The sequence below is a fragment of the Pseudophryne corroboree genome, chromosome 2 (assembly GCF_028390025.1).
Source record: "Pseudophryne corroboree isolate aPseCor3 chromosome 2, aPseCor3.hap2, whole genome shotgun sequence".
NCBI classification, from domain to species: Eukaryota; Metazoa; Chordata; class Amphibia; order Anura; family Myobatrachidae; genus Pseudophryne; species Pseudophryne corroboree.
The window spans coordinates 18,803,311-18,825,640 of NC_086445.1; the positions used below are offsets into that span (position 1 = coordinate 18,803,311).

The following is a 22,330-nucleotide window of genomic DNA, read 5'->3' on the forward strand; positions in this document are numbered from 1 at the left end:
TTTATTTCTTAAAAACAAACATTACCAAAAATAAAGGAACATCACAATGGAAATCACAATGTAAAAATATGCTTATATCCCTGCTTTGGCCAATTGAACTTTAGGCAATTAGTAACTTGCATGCATGCCAATAGGTTAGTGATTGGTTAAAACAAGACACAGTCCTTAATCGTTAGAACTGTTTTCTCCCTCCAGGGAGTTTTTACTAATAGTGTTAGTATTTGGTTTAAAATTGATTATGTTGAATAACTCACACTCTTTGCAGAGAACCAAACGTCCCTTAATGAGTATTGATGGCACAGTCCGTTAGTGTGTAACACCTTTCCTCATATAATATTGTGTGATACCAGCTTGCACTGGTCAAGGATGTGATACTGATGGATTAAATAATCAGTTAGTCCCCCGTCGTGACACTCATATGGGCAATGCTTACCCTCCCACTCTGCGGCGGTTCTTGTGTCTCCGGCTGGGCTATATCACACTGAAGGCATGCAACTGTGTCCAGCTGAGATTAACCATTTATAACCACCCCTTCTAGTTTCTCGCTCCACAGATAGTATCACCCATATTATCTAGATAATATGGGTGATACTATCTGTGGAGCGAGAAACTAGAAGGGGTGGTTATAAATGGTTAATCTTTTATATAAATGGGCCATTTTATTATATATTATATGAATAGATTCACCCCATCTATATATGTGTCTACAATATGGATTTCCATACCTGCACTACTCTCTCAGCAGATCTCCATATTAGATATATTTGTTTATTTATTTATATATGTATTTGGTTTATATCTATATGTGTGTCTATTCATATGTTCTCACTCCATCTTTAATTTTCTGCATTTCTATGGTTATGCATCAGGGACCAAATTGGTCTGAGATATATATCTTCCTAACCAATTGGGTTTCTATACCATTTCTCCTCTTATTAAGTATAGTTATAATTAACTGCAGGTAATGGCTCGTAATTATTTGAGTCATAATTAAATGTGTATATACAAGTAAGTACTATTTGGACCGATACGACACCTCATTGTGGTCATAAGAGAATATATTTATGTATATATTTGTTTATTTTAAATATATGTACTTTTTATTTATATTATTCACATGATTTATGCATATAAGTGGTACAATTGATTAGAAACAGCTGGTTTAATCAGGGTATTCCTGAGAAGGACTGAATAGATGTTACCAGCAATGGTCAGTAAATCTGTGACCAATGAGAAGTCCCCGAGGGGGATAAATAGAGACTGTGCTGTTGGATTCTCAAACCTCTGAAGAAACCGCCACCCACAGAAGGCGGAGAAACGCGTCAGGTGACCTAAGGACGTCAGGTGGAACGCAGGTGGAGCGCATCGGAAGCTCCACCCAACCCAGAAGCCGCGGCACGCGGCCGAGCGCTCCCTGCCTTACTACACGCCTCGAGCGTGCTACCGCTCAGCTGGACACAGTTGCATGCCTTCAGTGTGATATAGCCCAGCCGGAGACACAAGAACCGCCGCAGAGTGGGAGGGTAAGCATTGCCCATATGAGTGTCACGACGGGGGACTAACTGATTATTTAATCCATCAGTATCACATCCTTGACCAGTGCAAGCTGGTATCACACAATATTATCTGAGGAAAGCTGTTACACACTAACGGACTGTGCCATCAATACTCATTAAGGGACGTTTGGTTCTCTGCAAAGAGTGTGAGTTATTCAGCATAATCAACTTTAAACCAAATACTAACACTATTAATAAAAACTCCCTGGAGGGAGAAAACAGTTCTAACGATTAAGACTGTGCTTAAGGACTGTGTCTTGTTTTAACCAATCACTAACCTATTGGCATGCATGCAAATTACTAATTGCTTAAAGTTCAAATGGCCAAAGCAGGGATATATGCATATTTTTACATTGTGATTTCCATTGTGATGTTCCTTTATTTTTAGTAATGTCTATTTAGTTTGTTTTTAAGAAATAAAAGATTTTTTATTAAACCAGCAGCCTAATTAACCATAAATTTTAACCATATGTGCGCTCACACTTGTAACTATATTTCTTAGGTGCAGTGTCTCTTTATCTAGGAGGATACCTAGATCCTCCTTGTGTGAGCAGCCAATCAATATCTCAATTGTCAATATACCAAATTTAGCGCCCACTTTGTATTGTATATATGGGTCTTTGCTAAGGGCAGGTTCGGACCTGTTCCTGCTGACTACCTGGTAATGAAGATGTATATATATCGGCCACATAACGTTTTGCTTCTATAGAAGTCTGAATGATCCGTGGTGCAGGTACTGTAGCTCACGTCCTCTACATGTCATCCCCTGGCTCCCCATGCTCTACATCATCTACAAGAGACAAGTCTGGGTACGGAGGACAGTCTTCCTCGGGCAATATACTTCCAAAGCTGTCACGGTGAACGGTGACTTCCGAGGAATCTTTCCCCGAGCTGACGGATTCCTGGTCATAATTCTGGAAACTGCTCTTTACTTTCATAATGTAGCGACTCAGCACGTTCTCACCGTCTTTAGCAGTGACCTGGGCTCCGCCCTCCACCAGGGAACGCCGCAGATTCTTCACCTCTGACTGGAGACGGGTGACGTTTTTGTTCAGCTCCGTGATCCGGTTGCCCAGGTCTGCGGGAATAAAAGACTGCATGATACAATTGCAATGTCTTAAAAAGACTATGGGGCTATTGCATTGCTGGTTAATGTGCGTAACGAACACTGAGCAAAATAGGCACATACTGTAATTAATTGCATATTTGTGCCCATATCCTAGAATGTGTCCGGCTCCGCATAGGTAGCATATACAGGGTTACTGGAGGGGGAGGGGGGGGGGTTTCCAAATGTTTGACTATAGAGCAATTGTCGCCGGCCCATGAAGGATGGATAATTAGCATGCAACAAGATGTAGTCTGTCCCAAACACAGTGCAGTATATGTAATACAGTACGTCAGACGTATGCGGGCACAGTGATCATGATAAGCCACTTACGCGATTCTCTGGTGCGATTGAGCACACAGGCACACACACACAGCAGATTGCCACCAGGCCTGCTTGTAGTGGTCACTGGGTAAGGGGGTTTCCCGGGCAACTGGAAACCCACCCCCTTCCCCCACAATGTTTGCTTATATTGCACCAGCTTTATGCCAAGCACAAAATAGATTATAAAATGACACCAGCTGTCATCCAGAGGAATAACATTCTGCCACTTGTTTAGGAGACGCGGTTTCCCGGCCACAAGATACTTTGTTACCTTTGCGCCTGCTCTCTTCGAATTCCCTTCTGGCCGTATCTATGTATCGCTGCACGAGGGCCTTGATCACCTGCAGGCGGTACGAGGAGCGGCTCTCCCCGTAAGACTCCCCTCCACCATTCCCCATGTTGGACTGGATGATGAATAAGGGAAAACCATTGGAAGTTACAGGGCCACATGTACACAGGACGGGATTTTGCTGAGGCACCGAGCAGAGGCGTCATACTTACAATGGTGGTGATGGGGGGGTATTCTGGCTTCTTCTTAGGCGTGTAGCAGCACAGTAACCTCAGGACGCCTCTGTCATTATAGCGGAAACACAAGATACAGAGAATGAGTCTGTGCCGGCACACACACCACAATGATGTCACGCATGCTACACGTATGGGCTACTAACATACGTGGCTGGGGCATATGTGACCGATACAACAAATGTTTCCTATAGATGCCTGATCACTATCACTATGTCCACGTGGGATCAAATATCGATCAATTCAGTTTATTATTCAGCTATTACCTATTTGTTATATGGATGTTAACATTAGATTTTATGCTTTCTAAGATATATGGTATTTGTAGTAAAACAGTAAATTAGGTGATTTTCATTTATAAACAGTCCGGATATTGCTGTACACAAAGGCCCATATTTATCAAGCCTTGGAGAGAGATAAATTGCACGGTAATAAAGTAGCAGCCAATCAGCTCCTAATAGTAATTTCTCTTACGTCCTAGAGGATGCTGGGGTCCATATTAGTACCATGGGGTATAGACGGGTCCACCAGGAGCCATTGGCACTTTAAGAGTTTAATAGTGTGGGCTGGCTCCTCCCTCTATGCCCCTCCTACTAGACGCAGTTTAGAAAATGTGCCCGGAGGAGCCGGTCACAGCTAGGGGAGCTCTACAGAGTTCTCTTAGGAAAAGTTTCCGCCCAGCAGGGTCTTGAGCCACTGCCCCCACCGACTGGACGTTGAGCTCCAGAGGGGTCTGATCGCGCCCCGCCGCAGGGGAACGCTCACCCCGCCACCTCCTCAGGGAGCTGAAGATGTCGAGTGAGTCACTGTCCCCCCCTTGCAAGTGGGGGGATATTGTGAAGAAGGCGGCTAGAGGGTAGGAGCGCGGTCTTAACTGCGCTCCGGCGCTGGGGAGGGGCGCCCTGGTCCAGCTCCGGACCCTACACTGACCACAAGCAGCCTGTCGGGGTCTGTGGATCCAGGCCAGCATGAAGTATAATCTTCATTGAGCGGGAAGACAGCTCCATTGAGGGGGCAGAGCTTCTCAGAGCGGACCCAGCAGCGTTCAGCGCCATTTTCCAGCCAGTGGATGCCAGGTCCCTCCTGCATGACTCCAGCTATCTGTACGGTACCGGGGGTTGTAGAAGGAGGGGGGGAGACTGTGTTAAGGCTGTGTCACCTATTAAGGGACACAGTCAGCGCTGGTTTAGGGTCTCCCTATACTCTTAACAGCGCTGTGTGTGGGTTGGCTCCAATCTCCGTGTCTCTCTGCCATTCTTGGGGGGAAACTCTGCCCAGTACCCTGTGTGTTTGAGGGTGTGTGACAACATGTCTAGGGACACTGTTTCATATGCTGCAGAGGATTTGTCTTCCCAGGGAGACTCCTTTCCATGTAATCAGGATTGCACTGTTTTAGCACAGATCCCAGCTAGAGAGCCAGAATGGTTAGTCTCTCTGAGGGGGACTATTTCTCAGATTTCTGATAGTTGCTAGTACTGAACATGCCACTCAGGTCCTCCAGTCCTCTATGGTGGTAAGGTCTGATACTGCTTCCTCGGGGCCCCTTGCGGTACATTCTCACAAACATGCACTTGCAATTATGCAGGATGACACGGACACCGACTCTGACGCTGCAGACGGTGACGGGGATGTGTTGAGGGGACAGCATCACTTGCCAAGGGGGTGCAGTTGATGATTGAGGCTGTTAGGGATGTTTTACACATTTCGGACACAGCTCCGGAACAGGTGGAGGAGGCCTTCTTTACAGATAATAAGAAGCCCCCCCTCACCTTCCCGGCGTCCAAAGAATTAAATGCTATCTTTGAAAAGGCATGGGAAACTCCGGAAAAGAAATTCCAGATTCCCAAGAGAGTCTTGGTGGCTTTTACCTTCCCAGAGGAAGATAGGAAGAGATGGGAGTCCCCACCGATAGTCGACGCCTCTGTCTCCAGGCTGTCCAAACAGGTGGTATTACTGGTCCCGGGATCTACCGCGTTAAAGGACCCGGCAGATCGCAAGGTGGATGCTACGCTAAAATCCATTTACACGGCTTCAGGGGCTATATTGCGGCCTACTATAGCCTGTGCTTGGATTGCTAAAGCTATTGCCAGGTGGTCAATCACTCTGCAGGAGGAATCAACTACGCTGGACAAAGGTGACGTTGATTTATTTTTACGTAATATTCAGGATTCTGCAGGGTTCCTGGTGGATTCCATGAAGGACCTGGGTTCCATGGCTGCGGGGATCTCCTCCATGTCAGTCTCGGATCGCAGGGGTCTCTGGCTGCGCAACTGGTCTGCGGACGCGGAATCCAGGAAGTGTGTGGAGGGCCTCCCGTACAAAGGTCAGGCTCTCTTTGGGGAGGCGCTGGATGCGTGGATTGCCACGGCTACCGCGGGTAAGTCGCCTTTTCTCCCCTCACCTGCACCGGCTACAAAGAAGCCTTTTTCATCTACCACGTCACAGTCCTTTCGGCCCGCGAGGCCTAGAAAGAATAAGCCTTCGAACACTTTCTTCAGAGGTGGTCGTGCCAAAGGAAAGAAGCCTGCTCCCGCAGGTTCCCAGACCCAGAAGCCCGCTTCTGATACCCCTAAGTCCTCCGCATGGCGGTGGACAACTAGGCTTGGAGGAAGGTCAGGTGGGGGCAAGACTCGGGCAGTTCAGCCATGTCTGGGTGTCGTCAGGTCTGGATATAGTGTCCAGAGGGTACAGACTGGAGTTTCAAGATCCCCCGCCTCACCGTTTCTTCAAGTCAGGCTTGCCAGCCCTGCTGGCAGACAGGACAATTCTTCTGGAGGCCATCAGAAAATTGGTGGTGTCAGAGGTCATTGTTCCGATCCCACTTCAGCAGTGGAACGAGGGTTATTATTTGAACCTTTTTGTGGTACCAAAACCGCATGGTTCTGTACGGCCTATTCTAAACTTAAAATCTTTGAACCCTTATCTCAGGGAGTTCAAATTCAAGATGGAATCTCTGAGAGCTGTCATCTCAGGACTGTCGGAGGGGGAATTCATGGTGTCTTTGGATATCAAGGATGCTTACCTCCACATCCATTTGGGCGCCGCATCAAGCATATCTCAGGCTTGCGCTGATGGACGATCACTATCAGTTCCAGGCGCTGCCGTTCGGCCTCTCCACAGCACCGAGGATCTTCACCAAGGTGATGGCGGAGATGATGGTTCTCCTCCGCAAACAGGGGGTGAACATAATTCCATATTTGGACGATCTCCTGATCAAGGCGTCGTCCAGGGAGAGGTTGTTGCGGTCCATCGCGCTCACGACACTGCTGCTCAAGAGGCACGGTTGGATCTTAAACCTTCTAAAGTCTCATATGGAGCCGACAAGTAGGCTGTCTTTCCTGGGAATGATCCTCGACATGGAAGTGCAGAGGGTATTTCTCCCGGTGGAGAAAGCGTTGGTGATTCAAGCAATGGTCCGGGATGTCCTAAGGCCTACCCGGGTATCGGTTCATCAATGCATACTGGGGAAGATAGTTGCCGCCTACGAGGCTCTGCAGTACGGCAGGTTTCATGCTCGACCTTTTCAGCTGGACCTATTGGACCAGTGGTCGGGCTCAAGACACATGCACAAGAGGATACACCTGTCGCTGAAAGCCAGGATTTCACTCCTCTGGTGGCTGCAACTTCCGCACCTTCTGGAAGGGAGAAGGTTCGGAATTCAAGACTGGATCCTTTTAACCACAGATGCAAGTCTAAGAGGTTGAGGAGCAGTCGCTCTGGGGGAAACCTTTCAGGGATGATGGAACCGTGGGTGTTCAAGTCAGTGTATGTGTTCCCTCCCCTTCCTCTGATACCAAAGGTTCTTCAAATCGTGAGAAGAACAAAAGGTCCAGGCAATCCTCATTGCTCCGGACTGGCCAAGAAGGGCTTGGTACGCGGATCTGCTGGATCTTCTGCTGGAAGATCCACAGCCTTTACTTCTTCGGGTGGATCTGCTTCTGCAGGGGCCGCTCACTTATCAAGACTTACCGCGGCTACGTTTGACGGCATGGCGGTTGAACGCCAAATCTTAGCTCGGAAAGGTATCCCGAGTGAGGTCATTCCTACCCTGATACAGGCCAGGAAGGGGGTAACGTCTAAACATTACCATCGCATTTGGAAGAAATATGTTTCTTGGTGTGAGGCCAAGAAGTTTCCGGCGGTGGAGTTTCAACTTGTACGTTTTCTCCTTTTCCTGCAAGCAGGGGTGGATATGGGACTGAGATTGGGCTCCATCAAGGTCCAGATCTCTGCTTTGTCCATCTTCTTCCAAAAACAACTGGCTGTTCTTCCTGAGGTTCAGACCTTTTTGAAATGGGTTCTGCACATCCAGCCTCCCTTTGTGGCACCTACGGCACCATGGGATCTTGATGTGGTGTTGCAGTTCCTGCAATCTGCTTGGTTTGAGCCTCTACAGGAGGCCGATCTCAAGTTTCTCACGTGGAAGGCGATCACCTTGTTGGCCTTGGCTTCTGCACGACGCGTGTCAGAATTGGGGGCTGTATCTTGTAAAAGCCCCTATCTGATCCTCCATGAGGACTCGTCCACAGTTCCTGCCTAAGGTTGTGTCGGCTTTCCATATCAACCAACCTATTGTGGTGCCAGTAGCTACTGACTCCTCAATTACTTCAAAGGCCTTGGATGTAGTGAGGACTTTCGTGAAGAGGACGGCTCGTCATAGGAAAAGTGACTCTGTTTGTCCTCTGTGATACCAAGAAAATTGGGTGTCCTGCTTCTACGCAGTCGATTTCGCGCTGGATCGGGTTCACTATCCAGCATGCCTATTCCATGGCAGAGTTGCCGTGTCCGAAATCTGTAAAGGCCCACTCTACTCGTAAAGTGGGCTCTTCCTGGGCGGCTGCCCGGGGTGTCTCAGCGGTACAACTCTGCCGAGTAGCTACTTGGTCTGGGTCGAACACGTTTGCTAAGTTCTACAAGTTCGATACTTTGGCCTCTGATGACCTCAAGTTTGGTCAATCAGTTCTGTAGGAGCCTCCGCGCTCTCCCTCCCGTTCTGGGAGCTTTGGTACATCCCCATGGCACTAATATGGACCCCAGCATCCTCTAGGACGTAAGAGAAAATAGGATTTTGGTTACCTACCGGTAAATCCTTTTCTCGTAGTCCATATAGCAGGCATGTCCAAACTGCGGCCCTCCAGATGTTGAGAAACTACACATCCCAGCATGCCCTGACACAGCTTTAGCATTCTCTGACAGCAAAACTGTGTCAGGGCATGCTGGGATATGTAGTTTCACAACAGTTGGAGGGCCGCAGTTTGGACATGCCTGCCATAGAGGATGCTGGGCGCCCGCCCAGCGCTTCGTTTTCCTGCATTGGTTTTATGGTTTAGTGTTACCTGGTTCCTAGGTAAGTTCTGCGTTGTTCCGGCATGTTGGCCGGATTTGCCTTGTTTGTGTGGGCTGGTGTGAATCTCGCCACTATCTGTGTAATTCCTTCTCTCAAAGTATGTCGTCTCCTCGGGCACAGTTTCTAGACTGAATCTGGTAGGAGGGGCATAGAGGGAGGAGCCAGCCCACACTATTAAACTCTTAAAGTGCCAATGGCTCCTGGTGGACCAGTCTATACCCCATGGTACTAATATGGACTCCAGCATCCTCTACGGACTACGAGAAAAGGATTTACCGGTAGGCAACCAAAATCCTATTTTTTGAAACACAGCCTGCAACATGGCAGTTAGGAGCTGATTGGCCGTGCAATTTATCACTCTCCAAGGCTTGATAAATCTGGGCTAAAATCTGCCATTATTATTACCTTCTATTTCAGTCTTGCGCCCCTTATTATTTGTAACTACCCCAATGCAGTGTCAGTAGACGGGCGCGGTGACTGTTTGTAGGACTGTCACCTTCCCCTCATCCCCTCTCGCTGCCTTATCCCTATGTGGAAGGAAGGATGCTATGGAGAGGATAGCGCCAGGCTTGCCTTAGACCTGCCCAGGACAGACAGATATCTAGAATGTCTGTGCTCTGTCTTGTGAGAGAAGGGCAATTCTTGGACGCCCTGCCAGTGTGAGACTACTCAGTACATATTGGGAGTCTCTTTCCACAGATAGCATTTGGGATTCTTGGATTGGGTTGACCTTGTACTTGTTAGAATTTCGGAATATGGGCTCTTACCAAAAATGTATGGAATGCAAGCGCCGATACTATATAGAAGAGATTCTGCATAACCTCTCCGGCCTCGGGCACCAGGAACCGTATGCCTAGCACTTGTCAGAACCATGGGTAGAGCTCGGAGAGGGTTAGATGTTCCCAGCAGAATGGAGAATAGACAGTTCTGATACTGGGCTCTCTGTCAGAACTGATTCACGGGACCAATATTAGTTCTGTAATGCTGAGCAAGGAGACGGCTCCCATCAATGCTCTTCTCGTCCTAATTTACCCAGATGGGGTGATAGGAAGCCCAGCCTGGGCAATAGCAGCCAGGGTCTACCTAACCATTGGGTGATACCAAGCAGCAATCTTCTAGACTGAGGTTCTCTCTCTGGTTGTCTCAGGTAAAAACCAGGGACCTCGATCTAGAGGATGAGACGTGATGTTCATCCACAAGCTATGGCCCAGACAACCTGAACATTCAGAGCACTGGATGAGTTCCCTCTTACTGGGCATCCCATGGACGGATGTCGCTGGGCAGCGTCTAAAGACATTTACGGTCACTATTGGCTAGTGGAACCCTTTCTTCCACTACAAGTGTAGGCACGACAGTGGCAGCTATTCCTTTCCACATACTCTTAGCCCCAGACGGACTCTTTCCTTTCATAAGCTTTCCAGTCATTAATAGACAACCCAGTAACACTGATGGACCGGAGCCACATACAAGTCCTCACCGAGTTTCCATCCCATGTAGTTTGGACGTCACTAACATCAGTATTTTCCAGTCTAAACCAATGTCTCAGTGAGTTGTCCCAAGTTGTGGCTGCTGTGATGGTTGAAGACCTTCAGATCATGGTGGGATGTGGTTTGAGGGCAAGGAGAATAAAGACTGTCCCTTTCTACAGCCAGTTACCATTACAATATATGTATTATATAAACATTGTGTCTTTGTTATTAAAGAGGTGCGATCAGTTACCTGATGATGTAGAAGAGAGATTTGGGGGTGGGGATGATGTTAAACGGAACTGGTAGCGTCAGACCTTCTCTAAAATAGGACAGGTACAGTTTGGAGCGAGCGAATTTCCATTCAACATCGGCATCGTCCTACAGCACAGGGAGATGCGTCAGATCCACAAGAAACAATCGGGGCCAAACGCAATGATGGTAATGCAGTGGGTATAAATAAAAAGTAAATGTTACGGCGATACCTGTGTTTGGTTTGTTCTTTTACATTTGGAAAATTATTGATGAAGATAGAAGAAAATATTGTCAATTTAAATAAAGTGGTGAATAAAGGTTTGGGAAGGTTTTAGGTATTTCAACTTTATTGTTATCATTATTATTTTTTTGGTTACAATGTTTTCGCTCTCTTAGTATACAGGGCCGCTGTCTTAAAAGACCTATTTGACCCTTGTTATAATGTTAATTGAGTATGTTAGACATCTGTTTAACGAGTAAGTTGATTGCGGTGCCAATAGTTCCAGTATAGTGGTGAAAGTTACCCCCCCAGGGGTCTCACACTGTCCCACAGCCAAGAAGAGCCCCCGGGTTACATGCAATATGTTTTTATTTGCTGGAGCCGATGGGATATCGGTGACACAGCCGATAAACTTAAAGCGCCATTTTGTTTTAAGATATAACCAGGTTGGTTTTGTTTCAAAACAAATTTCTGCTTGAAATTTAGCATCTATTTTGCTGAAATCTCGCAGGTTACAGCAAATCGGAACCTGTAACATATAACGTCAAGTCCTTGCAGTGAGGGTTAATAACCCTACAGAGGCGGCGGGGGAGGGGGGAACGGGGAGAGATGTATCAAACCTTTTAGCGTGGATATGTGGAAAGCTTCTGGCTAGCATTGTATAGAATGTACTTGATAAATGGTATCTTGAAGCTGATTGGTTACCACGGGCAATTTCTGTACTCCTCCACTTCTCCACTCAGATGGTTTGATACATTTCCCCCACTGTTCTTTACCATTCTCCATAGAAGCACCAGCTTTGTGCTAAACAAAGGATATGGCTGTAGAAGAGGAGCCGAATTGTAGTGGGAATTAACCGAGGCTGAGCGCTAGAGTTGGGGGAAGGGTAGGAGACTCTTCCAGGTTTTTTAGGCTTCACCACAAGTCATGATTTTTTAGCCAAAATTCCCCCCAATTGCGTCTGTTATTTTGCTTAATGCCCGTTGTCCCAGGATTTTACTCATTTATATTACAGCACCTCATCCTGAAGCACAGTCTCACCTCAATCTTCTGGAAGGAATTTGTGATCATAGCAATGAGCATATTGAGGAGGACAATGACCATAACGATGGTAAAAAGACCGTAAAGAGCTCGACCAGCAAACTCTGCCACCATGTAGTGGTTCATGTCCACCGTTGTCCTCTCCACCATCTGGAATATGGTCCAGAACAGAAACTGGAAGGTCTCGTTAAAGCTGCAGGAAGCCAAATAGTAAAACAGAAACATAAGAAGAGTTTGGGTTTTGTCCAGAGTGAACATTTCACATAAATGGTAAATAGATACTGTACGTAGCTAAAGTAAGAATCCATTCTTCTATGGTGGCTGTGTCAATGGTCATAAGCTCTATGTGCTGTCCCCTAACCTGCCAATGTTCACATTGTTGAGGGACTATTTGCAACTGCGCATGAATGAACGTTTCTGAAAACACCTACAGCGCAAGAGTTATGCAGAGTGTGTGGGCGGTGGCTACTAGTGCACGCAAAATGGTCTATTCAGTGGGCGTGTTAAGGGATTGACGCAAGCGTGTCAGGGCAAACAGCTGCGCTCACAGCCGCAGGCATAGGAGGCCATGGTTCCGATAGAGAAACTCGACCTGCCATAGGGCTGCTGAAATGTTTGACGCTGCAACTGATGGCGGAGCATAAGGACACACTAACCGGTATTACACCCTGCACGGGCGCTACAAGTGGGCGGCTCAGTCCTTGCACGTTCAGCTGCATGGATGGACACGGGGGAAGGAGTGTGTAGGCATTTACATAAACTTGTAGGAGGGCGACCGCCAGTAGACACTGCTGCGTGGGACTTTGTGTGCGACTCAGAATCAGCGCCTAAAATAAGATTTTAAACCTACCGGTAAATCTATTTCTCCTAGTCCGTAGAGGATGCTGGGGACTCCGTAAGGACCATGGGGTATAGACGGGCTTTGCAGGAGATAGGGCACCTAAAAAGAACTTTGACTATGGGTGTGCACTGGCTCCTCCCTCTATGCCCCTCCTCCAGGCCTCAGTTAGAGAACTGTGCCCAGAGGAGATGGACAATACAAGGCAGGATTTAGCAATCCAAGGGCAAGATTCATACCAGCCCACACCAATCATACCATGTAAACTGGATCATACATAACCAGTTAACAGTATGAACAAACGACAGTAACGGTCCAAGACCGATGTCAACTGTAACATAACCCTTATGTAAGCAACAACTATATACAAGTCATGCAGAGTTTCCGCACTGGGACGGGCGCCCAGCATCCTCTACGGACTAGGAGAAATAGATTTACCGGTAGGTTTAACATCTTATTTTCTCTTACGTCCTAGAGGATGCTGGGGGCTCCGTAAGGACCATGGGGTTTATACCAAAGCATCCAATCGGGCAGAAGAGTGCGTATGACTCTGCAGCACTGACTGAGCAAACGCTAGGTCCTCATCAGCCAGGGTATCAAACTTGTAGAATTTAGCAAAAGTGTTTGACCCCGACCAAGTCGCCGCTCGGCAAAGTTGTAATGCCGAGACGCCTCGGGCAGCCGCCCAAGAAGAGCCCACCTTCCTAGTGGAATGGGCCTTAACCGAATTTGGTACCGGCAATCCAGCCATAGAGTGAGCCTGCTGAATCGTATTACAGATCCAGCAAGCAATAGTCTGCTTCGAAGCAGGAGCGCCAATCTTATTGGCCGCATACAGGACAAACAGAGCCTCTGTTTTCCTAATTCTAGCTGTCCTGGCTACATAAATTTTTAAGGCCCTGACTACGTCCAGGGATCTGGAATCCTCCAGGTCACCTGTAGCCACAGGCACCACAATAGGTTGATTCATATGGAACGACGAAACCACTTTAGGCAAAAATTGCGGACGTGTCCTCAATTCAGCTCGATCCACATGAAAAATCAAGTAGGGGCTCTTGTGTGACAAAGCCGCCAATTCATACACTCGCCTTGCTGTTGCTAAGGCCAACAACATGACCACCTTCCAGGTAAGAAATTTCAACTCAACCTTGTTAAGCGGTTCAAACCAGTGTGATTTTAGGAACTGCAACACCACGTTCAGGTCCCATGGTGCCACTGGAGGCACAAAAGGGGGCTGGATGTGCAGCACTCCCTTTACAAACATCTGGACTTCTGGAAGAGAAGCCAATTCCTTCTGAAAGAAAATCGAGAGGGCCGAAATCTGTACCTTAACCGAGCCTAATTTCAGGCCCATATCCACTCCTGTCTGTAGGAAGTGGAGAAGACGACCCAGATGAAAATCTTCCGTAGGTGCATTCTTGGTCTCACACCAAGACACATACTTTCGCCAGATACGGTGATAATGTTTTACCGTCACCTCCTTCCTAGCCTTTATTAAAGTAGGGATGACCTCTTCCGGAATCCCCTTTTTCGCTAGGATTCGGCGTTCAACCGCCATGCCGTCAAACGTAACCGTGGTAAGTCTTAAAATACACAGGGCCCCTGCTGCAACAGGTCTTCCCTCAGAGGAAGAGGCCAGGGATCTCCTGTGAGCATCTTCTTGTAGATCCGAGTACCAGGCCCTTCGAGGCCAGTCTGGGACAACGAGTATCGTCTGTACTCTTCTTCGTCTTATGATCCTCAACACTTTCGTGATGAGAGGAAGAGGAGGAAACACGTAGACCGATTCGAACACCCACGGTGTTACCAGTGCATCTACTGCTACTGCCTGAGGATCCCGAGACCTGGCGCAATACCTCCGAAGTTTTTTGTTGAGGCGTGACGCCATCATGTCTATTTGAGGAGTTCCCCAAAGACGTGTTACGTCTGCAAAGACTTCTTGATGAAGTCCCCACTCTCCTGGATGGAGATCGTGTCTGCTGAGGAAGTCTGCTTCCCAGTTGTCCACTCCCGGAATGAAGACAGCCGACAGAGCGCTTTCATGATTTTCCACCCAGCGAAGGATCCTTGTGGCTTCCGCCATCGCGACTCTGCTTCTTGTCCCGCCTTGGCGGTTCACATGAGCCACTGCTGTGACATTGTCTGATTGAATCAGAACCGGTAGGTTTCGAAGAAAACTCTCCGCCTGTCGAAGGCCGTTGTAAATGGCCCTGAGTTCCAACACATTGATGTGTAGACAGGACTCCTGGTCTGACCAAAGACCCTGAAAAGTCTTTCCCTGTGTGACCGTTCCCCATCCTCGGAGGCTCGCGTCCGTGGTAACCAGGATCCAGTCCTGAATCCCGAACCGGCGACCCTCCAGCAGTTGAGCACTTTGCAACCACCACAGGAGGGACACTCTGGTTCCTGGGGACAGAGTTATTTTCCGATGTAAGTGCAGATGGGACCCGGACCACTTGTCCAGAAGGTCCCATTGAAAAGTCCTTGCATGGAACCTTCCGAAGGGAATGGCCTCGTAGGCCGCCACCATTTTCCCCAGAACTCGAGTGCATTGGTGAACTGACACCCTTTTCGGTTTTAGCAGGTCTCTGACCATGTTCTGGATGTCTTGGGCTTTCTCTATTGGGAGGAAGACCTTCATTTGTTCCGTATCCAGTATCATACCTGGGAACGATAGTCGAGTTGTCGGAATCAACTGTGACTTCGGTAGATTTACAATCCAACCATTTTGCTGGAGCACTCTCAGAGAGAGCGCCACACTGCTCAGCAATTTCTCCCTTGATCTCGCTTTTATCAGGGGATCGTCCAAGTATGGGATAATTGTGACTCCATGCTTGCGCAGGACCACCATCATTTCCTCGGGGCCGTGGAAAGTCCAAACGGCAACGTCTGAAATTGGTAATGACAATCCTGTACAGCGAATCTCAGGTATTCCTGATGGGGGGCATATATGGGGACATGAAGGTACGCATCCTTTATGTCCAGAGACACCATAAACTCCCCCTCCTCCATGTTGGCTATTATCGCTCTGAGAGATTCCATTTTGAATTTGAATCTTTTTATGTACAGGTTTAGGGATTTCAGATTCAAAATAGGTCTGACCGAACCGTCCGGTTTCGGGACCACAAATAGGGTTGAATAGTAACCTCTTCCCTGCTGGTGCAGGGGAACCTTGATTATCACTTGCTGTATACACAGCGTTTGAATTGCAGCTAACACTACATTCCCTTTCCGATGTGGAAGCTGGTAGGGCCGATTTGAAAAATCGGCTCGGGGGCACCTCCTCGAATTCCAATTGTAACCCTGGGAAACTATTTCCAACACCCAGGGATTCAGGTCCGAACTGACCCAGGCCTGACTGAAAAGTCGAAGACGTGCCCCCACCGGTGCGGACTCCCTCAGGGGAGCCCCAGCGTCATGCTGTGGTTTTTGGAGCAGCCGGGGAGGACTTTTGTTCCTGGGTACCTGCCGAAGCAGGTGCTCTCTTGCCTCTGCCCTTACCTCTGGCGAAGAAAGAGGATCCCCGACCTCTTTTGGACTTGTGCGACCGAAAGGACTGCATCTGATAGGGTGTTGCTTTCTTTTGCTGTTGGGGAATATATGGTAAAAAATTTGATTTACCTGCTGTAGCTGTGGAAACCAGGTCCGTCAGCCCATCCCCAAACAATACATCCCCCTTATAGGGTAGTACTTCCATATGTTTCTTGGAATCCGCATCACCCGTCCATTGGCGAGTCCATAAGGATCTTCTCGCTGAGATAGACATGGCATTGGCCCTAGAAGCTAGCAATCCCATGTCCCTTTGAGCATCCCTCATAAATAAGACTGCGTCTTTTTATATGGGCTAGAGTTAAGAATATAGTATCCTTATCCATATTATCAAATTGATCTGTCAGCTCATCTGTCCAAGCTGCAATTGCGCTACACACCCATGCCGACGCAATTGTCGGTCTTAACACAGCACCCGTATGAGAATAAATACACTTTAAGGTAGTTTCTTGCCTGCGATCTGCAGGGTCCTTAAGGGCCGCTGTGTCAGGAGACGGTAGCGCCACTTTCTTGGACAGGCACGTCAGGGCCTTGTCCACAGTGGGAGGTGATTCCCAAATCTCCCTGTCCTGCTTAGGGAAAGGGTATGCCATATAAATTCTTTTGGGGATCTGCGGTCTCTTATCCGGAGTCTCCCAAGCTTTTCCAAAGAATTCATTTAATTCATGAGATGTGGGAAAGTTAATAATCTGTTTCTTTTCCTTAAACATGTGTACCCTTGTGTCGGGGACCGAGGGTTCATCCACAATATGCAACACATCCCTTATTGCCACAATCATATACTGAATGGTTTTAGTCACCCTAGGGTGCAATTTTACTTCGTCATAGTCGACACTGGAATCAGAATCCGTGTCGGTAGTAGTGTCTTGTGTTAAGGGACGCTTTTGAGACCCCGACGGGCCCTGTGAGTCGTTCCAATCTGAGGATTGACCGCCTGATGTCCCCCCTAAACCAGCCTTATCAAGCCTTTTATGTAAAGATGCCACACTTGCATTCAACGTATGCCACATGTCCATCCAATCTGGAGTCGGCACAACCGACGGGGACACACCACTCATTTGCTCCACCTCTCCTTGGAGAAGCCTTCCGCCTCAGACATGTCGACACACACGTACCGACACCCCACACACACAAGGATTAACCTATAAGGGGACAAAACCCCAACCAGGTCCTAAGGAGAGACAGAGAAAGAGTATGCCAGCACACACCAGCGCTTAACAACACTGGAAAAAATATATGTCCAGATAGCGCTTTTTTTATATATATATTATGCCAATTCCCACTCATTGCGTCGCTAATGTGCCCCCCTCCTCTTTTTTCCAGCCTGTGTTCAGCAGGGGAGAGACCAGGGAGCCAGCGTTTTCCTCATGCAGCTTCTGTGGAGAAAATGGCGCTGGTTAGTGCTGAGGATCAATCCCCGTCCACCCGACGGCGGGCTTCGGTCCCAGTGATTTTTCAATAAAATGGCGGAGGATCATAGATTTAATGCCTCCGCAGTCTAATCCCACTGTTTGTGCCAAAATGTGAGGTTTATTGCTGCCCAGGGCGCCCCCCCCTTCTTCTTCGCCCTGCACCCTTCAGTGCTGCTCTGTGTGTGTGTGACTGGGAGCAATGGCGCGCAGCCTTACCTCATGAAGATCTGATGTCTTCTGCCGCCTAAGATGTCTTCTGCCTTCTCTATCCAGCTTCTATCTTCGGCATCTGTGAGGAAGACGGCGGCGCGGCTCCGGGACGAACCCCAGGTGAGACCTGTGTTCCGACTCCCTCTGGAGCTAATGGTGTCCAGTAGCCTTAGAAGCAGTGCCCAACTTGACAAGCCAGCTCTGCTTCTCTCTCCTCGGTCCCACGATGCAGGGAGCCTGTTGCCAACAGGACTCCCTGAAAATAAAACACCTAACAAAATTATTTTTCCACAGAAAACTCTGGAGAGCTCTCTGCAGTGCACCCATTCTCCTCTGGGCACAAGATCTAACTGAGGTCTGGAGGAGGGGCATAGAGGGAGGAGCCAGTGCACACCCATAGTCAAAGTTCTTTTTAGGTGCCCTATCTCCTGCGGAGCCCGTCTATACCCCATGGTCCTTACGGAGTCCCCAGCATCCTCTAGGACGTAAGAGAAAAGTAAATTTGCTGTCCTGCTGCAGACTGACACTGAGCTATAGCCTGCTGAGTCTGCTGAACACCAAGTCTATTACATCCTCCCGTCCCGCCTCTCCCTCTATTCCTGATACTAATGAGTGTGCCACACAGAAAAAGAGAGAATGCAGGAGCACACTCTAAGTACTAAACACCGCTAAGCAGAACAATTATAATACACTCTACAATTTGGCATAATTTTGGCCAAAAATATGGGCCTACCCACCGCGACCAGGTGACCTCATTAGGTGGGTCCCTAACATTTCTAAGGGTCAAGTCCAGAGCGCGTGGGACCTCCTGGGCCGGCACAACCCAACTGCCCCAAGTCATCACATGAGTAAGAAGTAGCAGTTTGGGCGGGATTCAATTCTTTTCACCCCTTAACACACTTGTTCTGTTTCTGCCCTCAGGGACGTTGTATCATTAGTTCGTCTCGCTACCCCTGGAGTAGCGAGGCACCCAACCCTTTACACAGCTAAACCTGATTACTATGAGCGCAATATGCACGATAACGGAGATCATTTTAGAAAGGAAATTGGGCGTGATATATCGTTTGAATCTCACCCTTTGTGTGTTCGAAGGTGTTACATTAATAAGAAGTAGCAGCCGAGTGCTAGAAGCGTTACATAGGTGAGAAATAATAACAATGAAGGTGTTAAATAGTGTTATATAAGTAAAAAGCAATGTTAAGTGTTACATTAAGTGTTACAAGAATGATGCCCTGAAGCCGCCCACTACAACGCTTTTGCAGAGTTAGTTATAATTGTTCTGATTAGCGGCGTCCTTAGTACTTGTCGTGGGGGAGGAGCCACGTACTTTCCCAGCTTGTCGGAGTCGCTGTAGTTGACGTAGACGTTGTTGAGGCCGCACAGGAAGGCGGTAAGGATTATCATGAGAATAAACATGAACCTGGTAACAGGAGACATAGTGGTGTTACTTGTCATTAGTATCAGCAGTAACGATCAGTCACATGACTACTCACTAATACTAGTATCATTCATATTTATCAAGCCTTGGAGAGTGATACATTGCATGGTGATAAAGTAGCAGCCAATCAGCTCTTAGCTGCCATGTCACCGGCTGTGTTTGAAAAATGACAGTTAGGAGCTGATTGGCTGCTACTTTATCTCCATCCAGGGCTTGAGTTAATTATGAAATCTGCCAGAAACGGTCATTATGAGCAATTGCTGATATTGCCCGTTTGTTACATTACTCGTTATCATCCCAGTAATCTGGGGATCACTGTTATATTTCCTCCTGGATCCATACTGGAGAGTGACGGTAGCCAATGGCAGGGGCTCAGAGAGTATCAGGATAAAGGGGCTGTACATTATATCTTTATGGCCAGTAGGGCTGGAGCCTTGAACAGCCCCCATTGCCTGGCCCCCGGGAAAGACCCATGTGCTTAGCCCCCACCCCTGGGCACACCTGCTATTACCACCCTTTCTAACCACTACTAGTCAGTAAGTTCCGTGGCTCTCTGCTCCTCACCGTATCATGTCATCAATCATCTTCCCGATGGATATCTGCAGGGTCCCGAGGGTCTCGTGTGCTGGGAGGATATAGGCCAGGCGTGTGAAGCTGAGCATACTGGTCACAGCAAACAGGACCTCAGCGATGAACTGTGGGTCCTCCGTGTTCCACTCAGGACGTCCTGCGGGAGACCGTTACTGGGCTCAGCTCTTACACCTCACACACATTCACGTGAACATTGTATATTTTGGCAAGAGATTTCCATTTACACACTACACCAGTGGGTGCCTCTTCCACAGGTAACTGTCCAGCAGGCTGTAGAGAACAGTGGACTCTTCCCCCGTCCCATCTTATATATTCTCACCTCCCACCTGTATCCGCTAAAAAACATCCCTTCATTCCGCAACACTGGAGACATCCGATTATCGGCCGACCTGAGATTCTATTTTACTATCTTTAGGCCCACGTACATCAGGAAGCCATTTCCCCGATCCGACCGGCACCTCGGATCCACCAATGGCGACCATCAATGATCAGCGATCCATCGGGGAAATTAAACATATTAAAAATATTCCCGATATGCCGATCCCGACCATTTAATATTCCCAATTCCCCAAACTAGCTGTCATTAAGCCCCACATACGGATAGCCGATCATTGATGGTTTGGGTTGGCATTGCCGTCAGATCAGGGAATCGGGGCTCTGATGTATGGGAGGCACAGTTACGTTAGAATCGTTTCTCGTTAGTCCACATTATAACTTCTGAAATTGGTTCCTACGGGGCAACTACAGTAAGACAGCTCAAGTAATGCCAAACTCAGGGGTAAATATTTTATACCCTCTTTACCAAAGCGAATCAGGAAGCAGTAGCGCCGAGATGTGTGAACATTTTGGATACCGAAGTGTGAGAGTGAAAACTCCACCATCTCTACTAGGGCCTCACCTGCCTTGGTGTAGTAGAAGCATACATCTGACTGAGGCTCTTCATTGCAGGACAGGTAACCCTTCACCGCCACTAGGATTCTCAGAGAGAAGGAGGCCAGGTACATGCTGATCGTCACAATGTCCAGAAAGTTCCACCAGTCCAGGAAATAGCTCCGCAGCCCTTCGATCCAGACCTCCTTGCACTCATGCCACAAAAAACCTGCAGATACATCTCACAGGTGTGAATTACAGGCGGTTTCTTCTTCCCAGAACTACTATGTCTACGTCACCTTTGTAGGTGTGCAAAAAGAGAAGACCACCCCCCAATAACCTAAATACATGAATAACCCATTGTTCTGTGAGATGAAGCCCAGTTGAGGACCTTCTGCTGTGGACCCACCTGCCACCCAGATCATATGTAGGGAGTTCTGCCAGATGGTCTGGTCTCGGCCCTCATATATGTCGTGTCTACTCTCCATGATCAAGGATTCCACCAAGAGGAAGATCAGGAACCACAGGTAGGACGCGGAGTGCAAGAGGAACTTTATCACAGGGATCTTCAGGATTTTCCCAACCTGGAGGGAAATCATTGGTCAATTCAGACACGAGTTTTGGAATTTCAGACAAACGCACAAAGAAAAAAGTACTTATTAGAAAGAAATAAACTTGCAAAAATGTTAAAAGTGCTGAGAGCTTCACAAACTTACATTCATAAATATTAATATGGAATTTTGTTGCTGCTGTTGCTATATTCCAAACTCTCTACATTGTACCAGAATACAGCACCCAGGACACAGTCTGTGTAATTATTGAGGATTTCTGCATAATGTGTAGGAAAAAACAATGTGTTCCCTAATGCACACAGAGTGAAAAATATTACTACATAATAGTCAGATAATACGGAGATCTTAGTTGCGTATATCTGCAGATATAGGGTTAAGCCCTCAGGCCGATCGACAAGGCTTCTCCGTCCTTGGGGTCCCTAATACTAGGTATGGGTCCGGGGTGCAGGACCCCATAACGTCGGCACAGGTCGGCTACCCCAGGTCAGCACACAGGTGAGAATTAATAAGGGTTAATAAGAAGCACAGAAGTGCTATGTAAGTGGTGTGATTAAAATACAAAAATATATACAAAGTGATAGGGAAAATCATAAGTGTTAATAAAGTGTTAGGGAACACATTGTTTTTCCTACACAGAATTACCCCTCCCTTTTAGCACCTGAGTGACATCACAATCTGATTGAGCAGCTTACCATTTTGTGCATTGTTTCTGCATAATGTGCAAGCTCTTCTTACAGACAGGGGCCAGTTCACCTTCACTGTCTAATTCCTGTACATGTCTCTCTCCACGATCCTCTGCCCTCTCCTTCCCCAGGAAAATAAATTTCTGTCATTTAATTTAATAAGGTTTTATAAGAGGAGTGTGAGGCTTATTCCCAGCAGAGTTCTGGTCTTGACCTGTATGATATTGGAAGACTAAAGGTCCTCTGAACATGCCCCTGTCTGAGTACTGGAAGTGCCGAGACCCCATCATACGTTACTACTTGTATATATTATACAGTACAAACAACCACT

The 22,330-nt window shown here is 47.7% G+C and overlaps 1 protein-coding gene across 1 annotated transcript in view; it reads right to left on the reverse strand.

Moving 5' to 3' along the window:
- Window positions 1-2,050: 2,050 nt before the first annotated feature.
- The window catches only part of LOC134989176 (short transient receptor potential channel 2-like), a 47,563-nt gene continuing 27,283 nt past the window's right edge, over window positions 2,051-22,330 (reverse strand). Inside the window, exons 4-12 of the mRNA XM_063950592.1 lie at window positions 21,154-21,328; window positions 20,773-20,973; window positions 19,848-20,010; window positions 19,173-19,265; window positions 11,837-12,029; window positions 10,574-10,701; window positions 3,490-3,556; window positions 3,257-3,383; window positions 2,051-2,634 (exon numbers count right to left, since the gene is read on the reverse strand). Of these exons, the coding sequence (XP_063806662.1) occupies window positions 2,309-2,634; window positions 3,257-3,383; window positions 3,490-3,556; window positions 10,574-10,701; window positions 11,837-12,029; window positions 19,173-19,265; window positions 19,848-20,010; window positions 20,773-20,973; window positions 21,154-21,328 (1,473 nt within the window). The 3' untranslated portion in view covers window positions 2,051-2,308. The remainder of the gene's footprint in view (window positions 2,635-3,256; window positions 3,384-3,489; window positions 3,557-10,573; window positions 10,702-11,836; window positions 12,030-19,172; window positions 19,266-19,847; window positions 20,011-20,772; window positions 20,974-21,153; window positions 21,329-22,330) is intronic.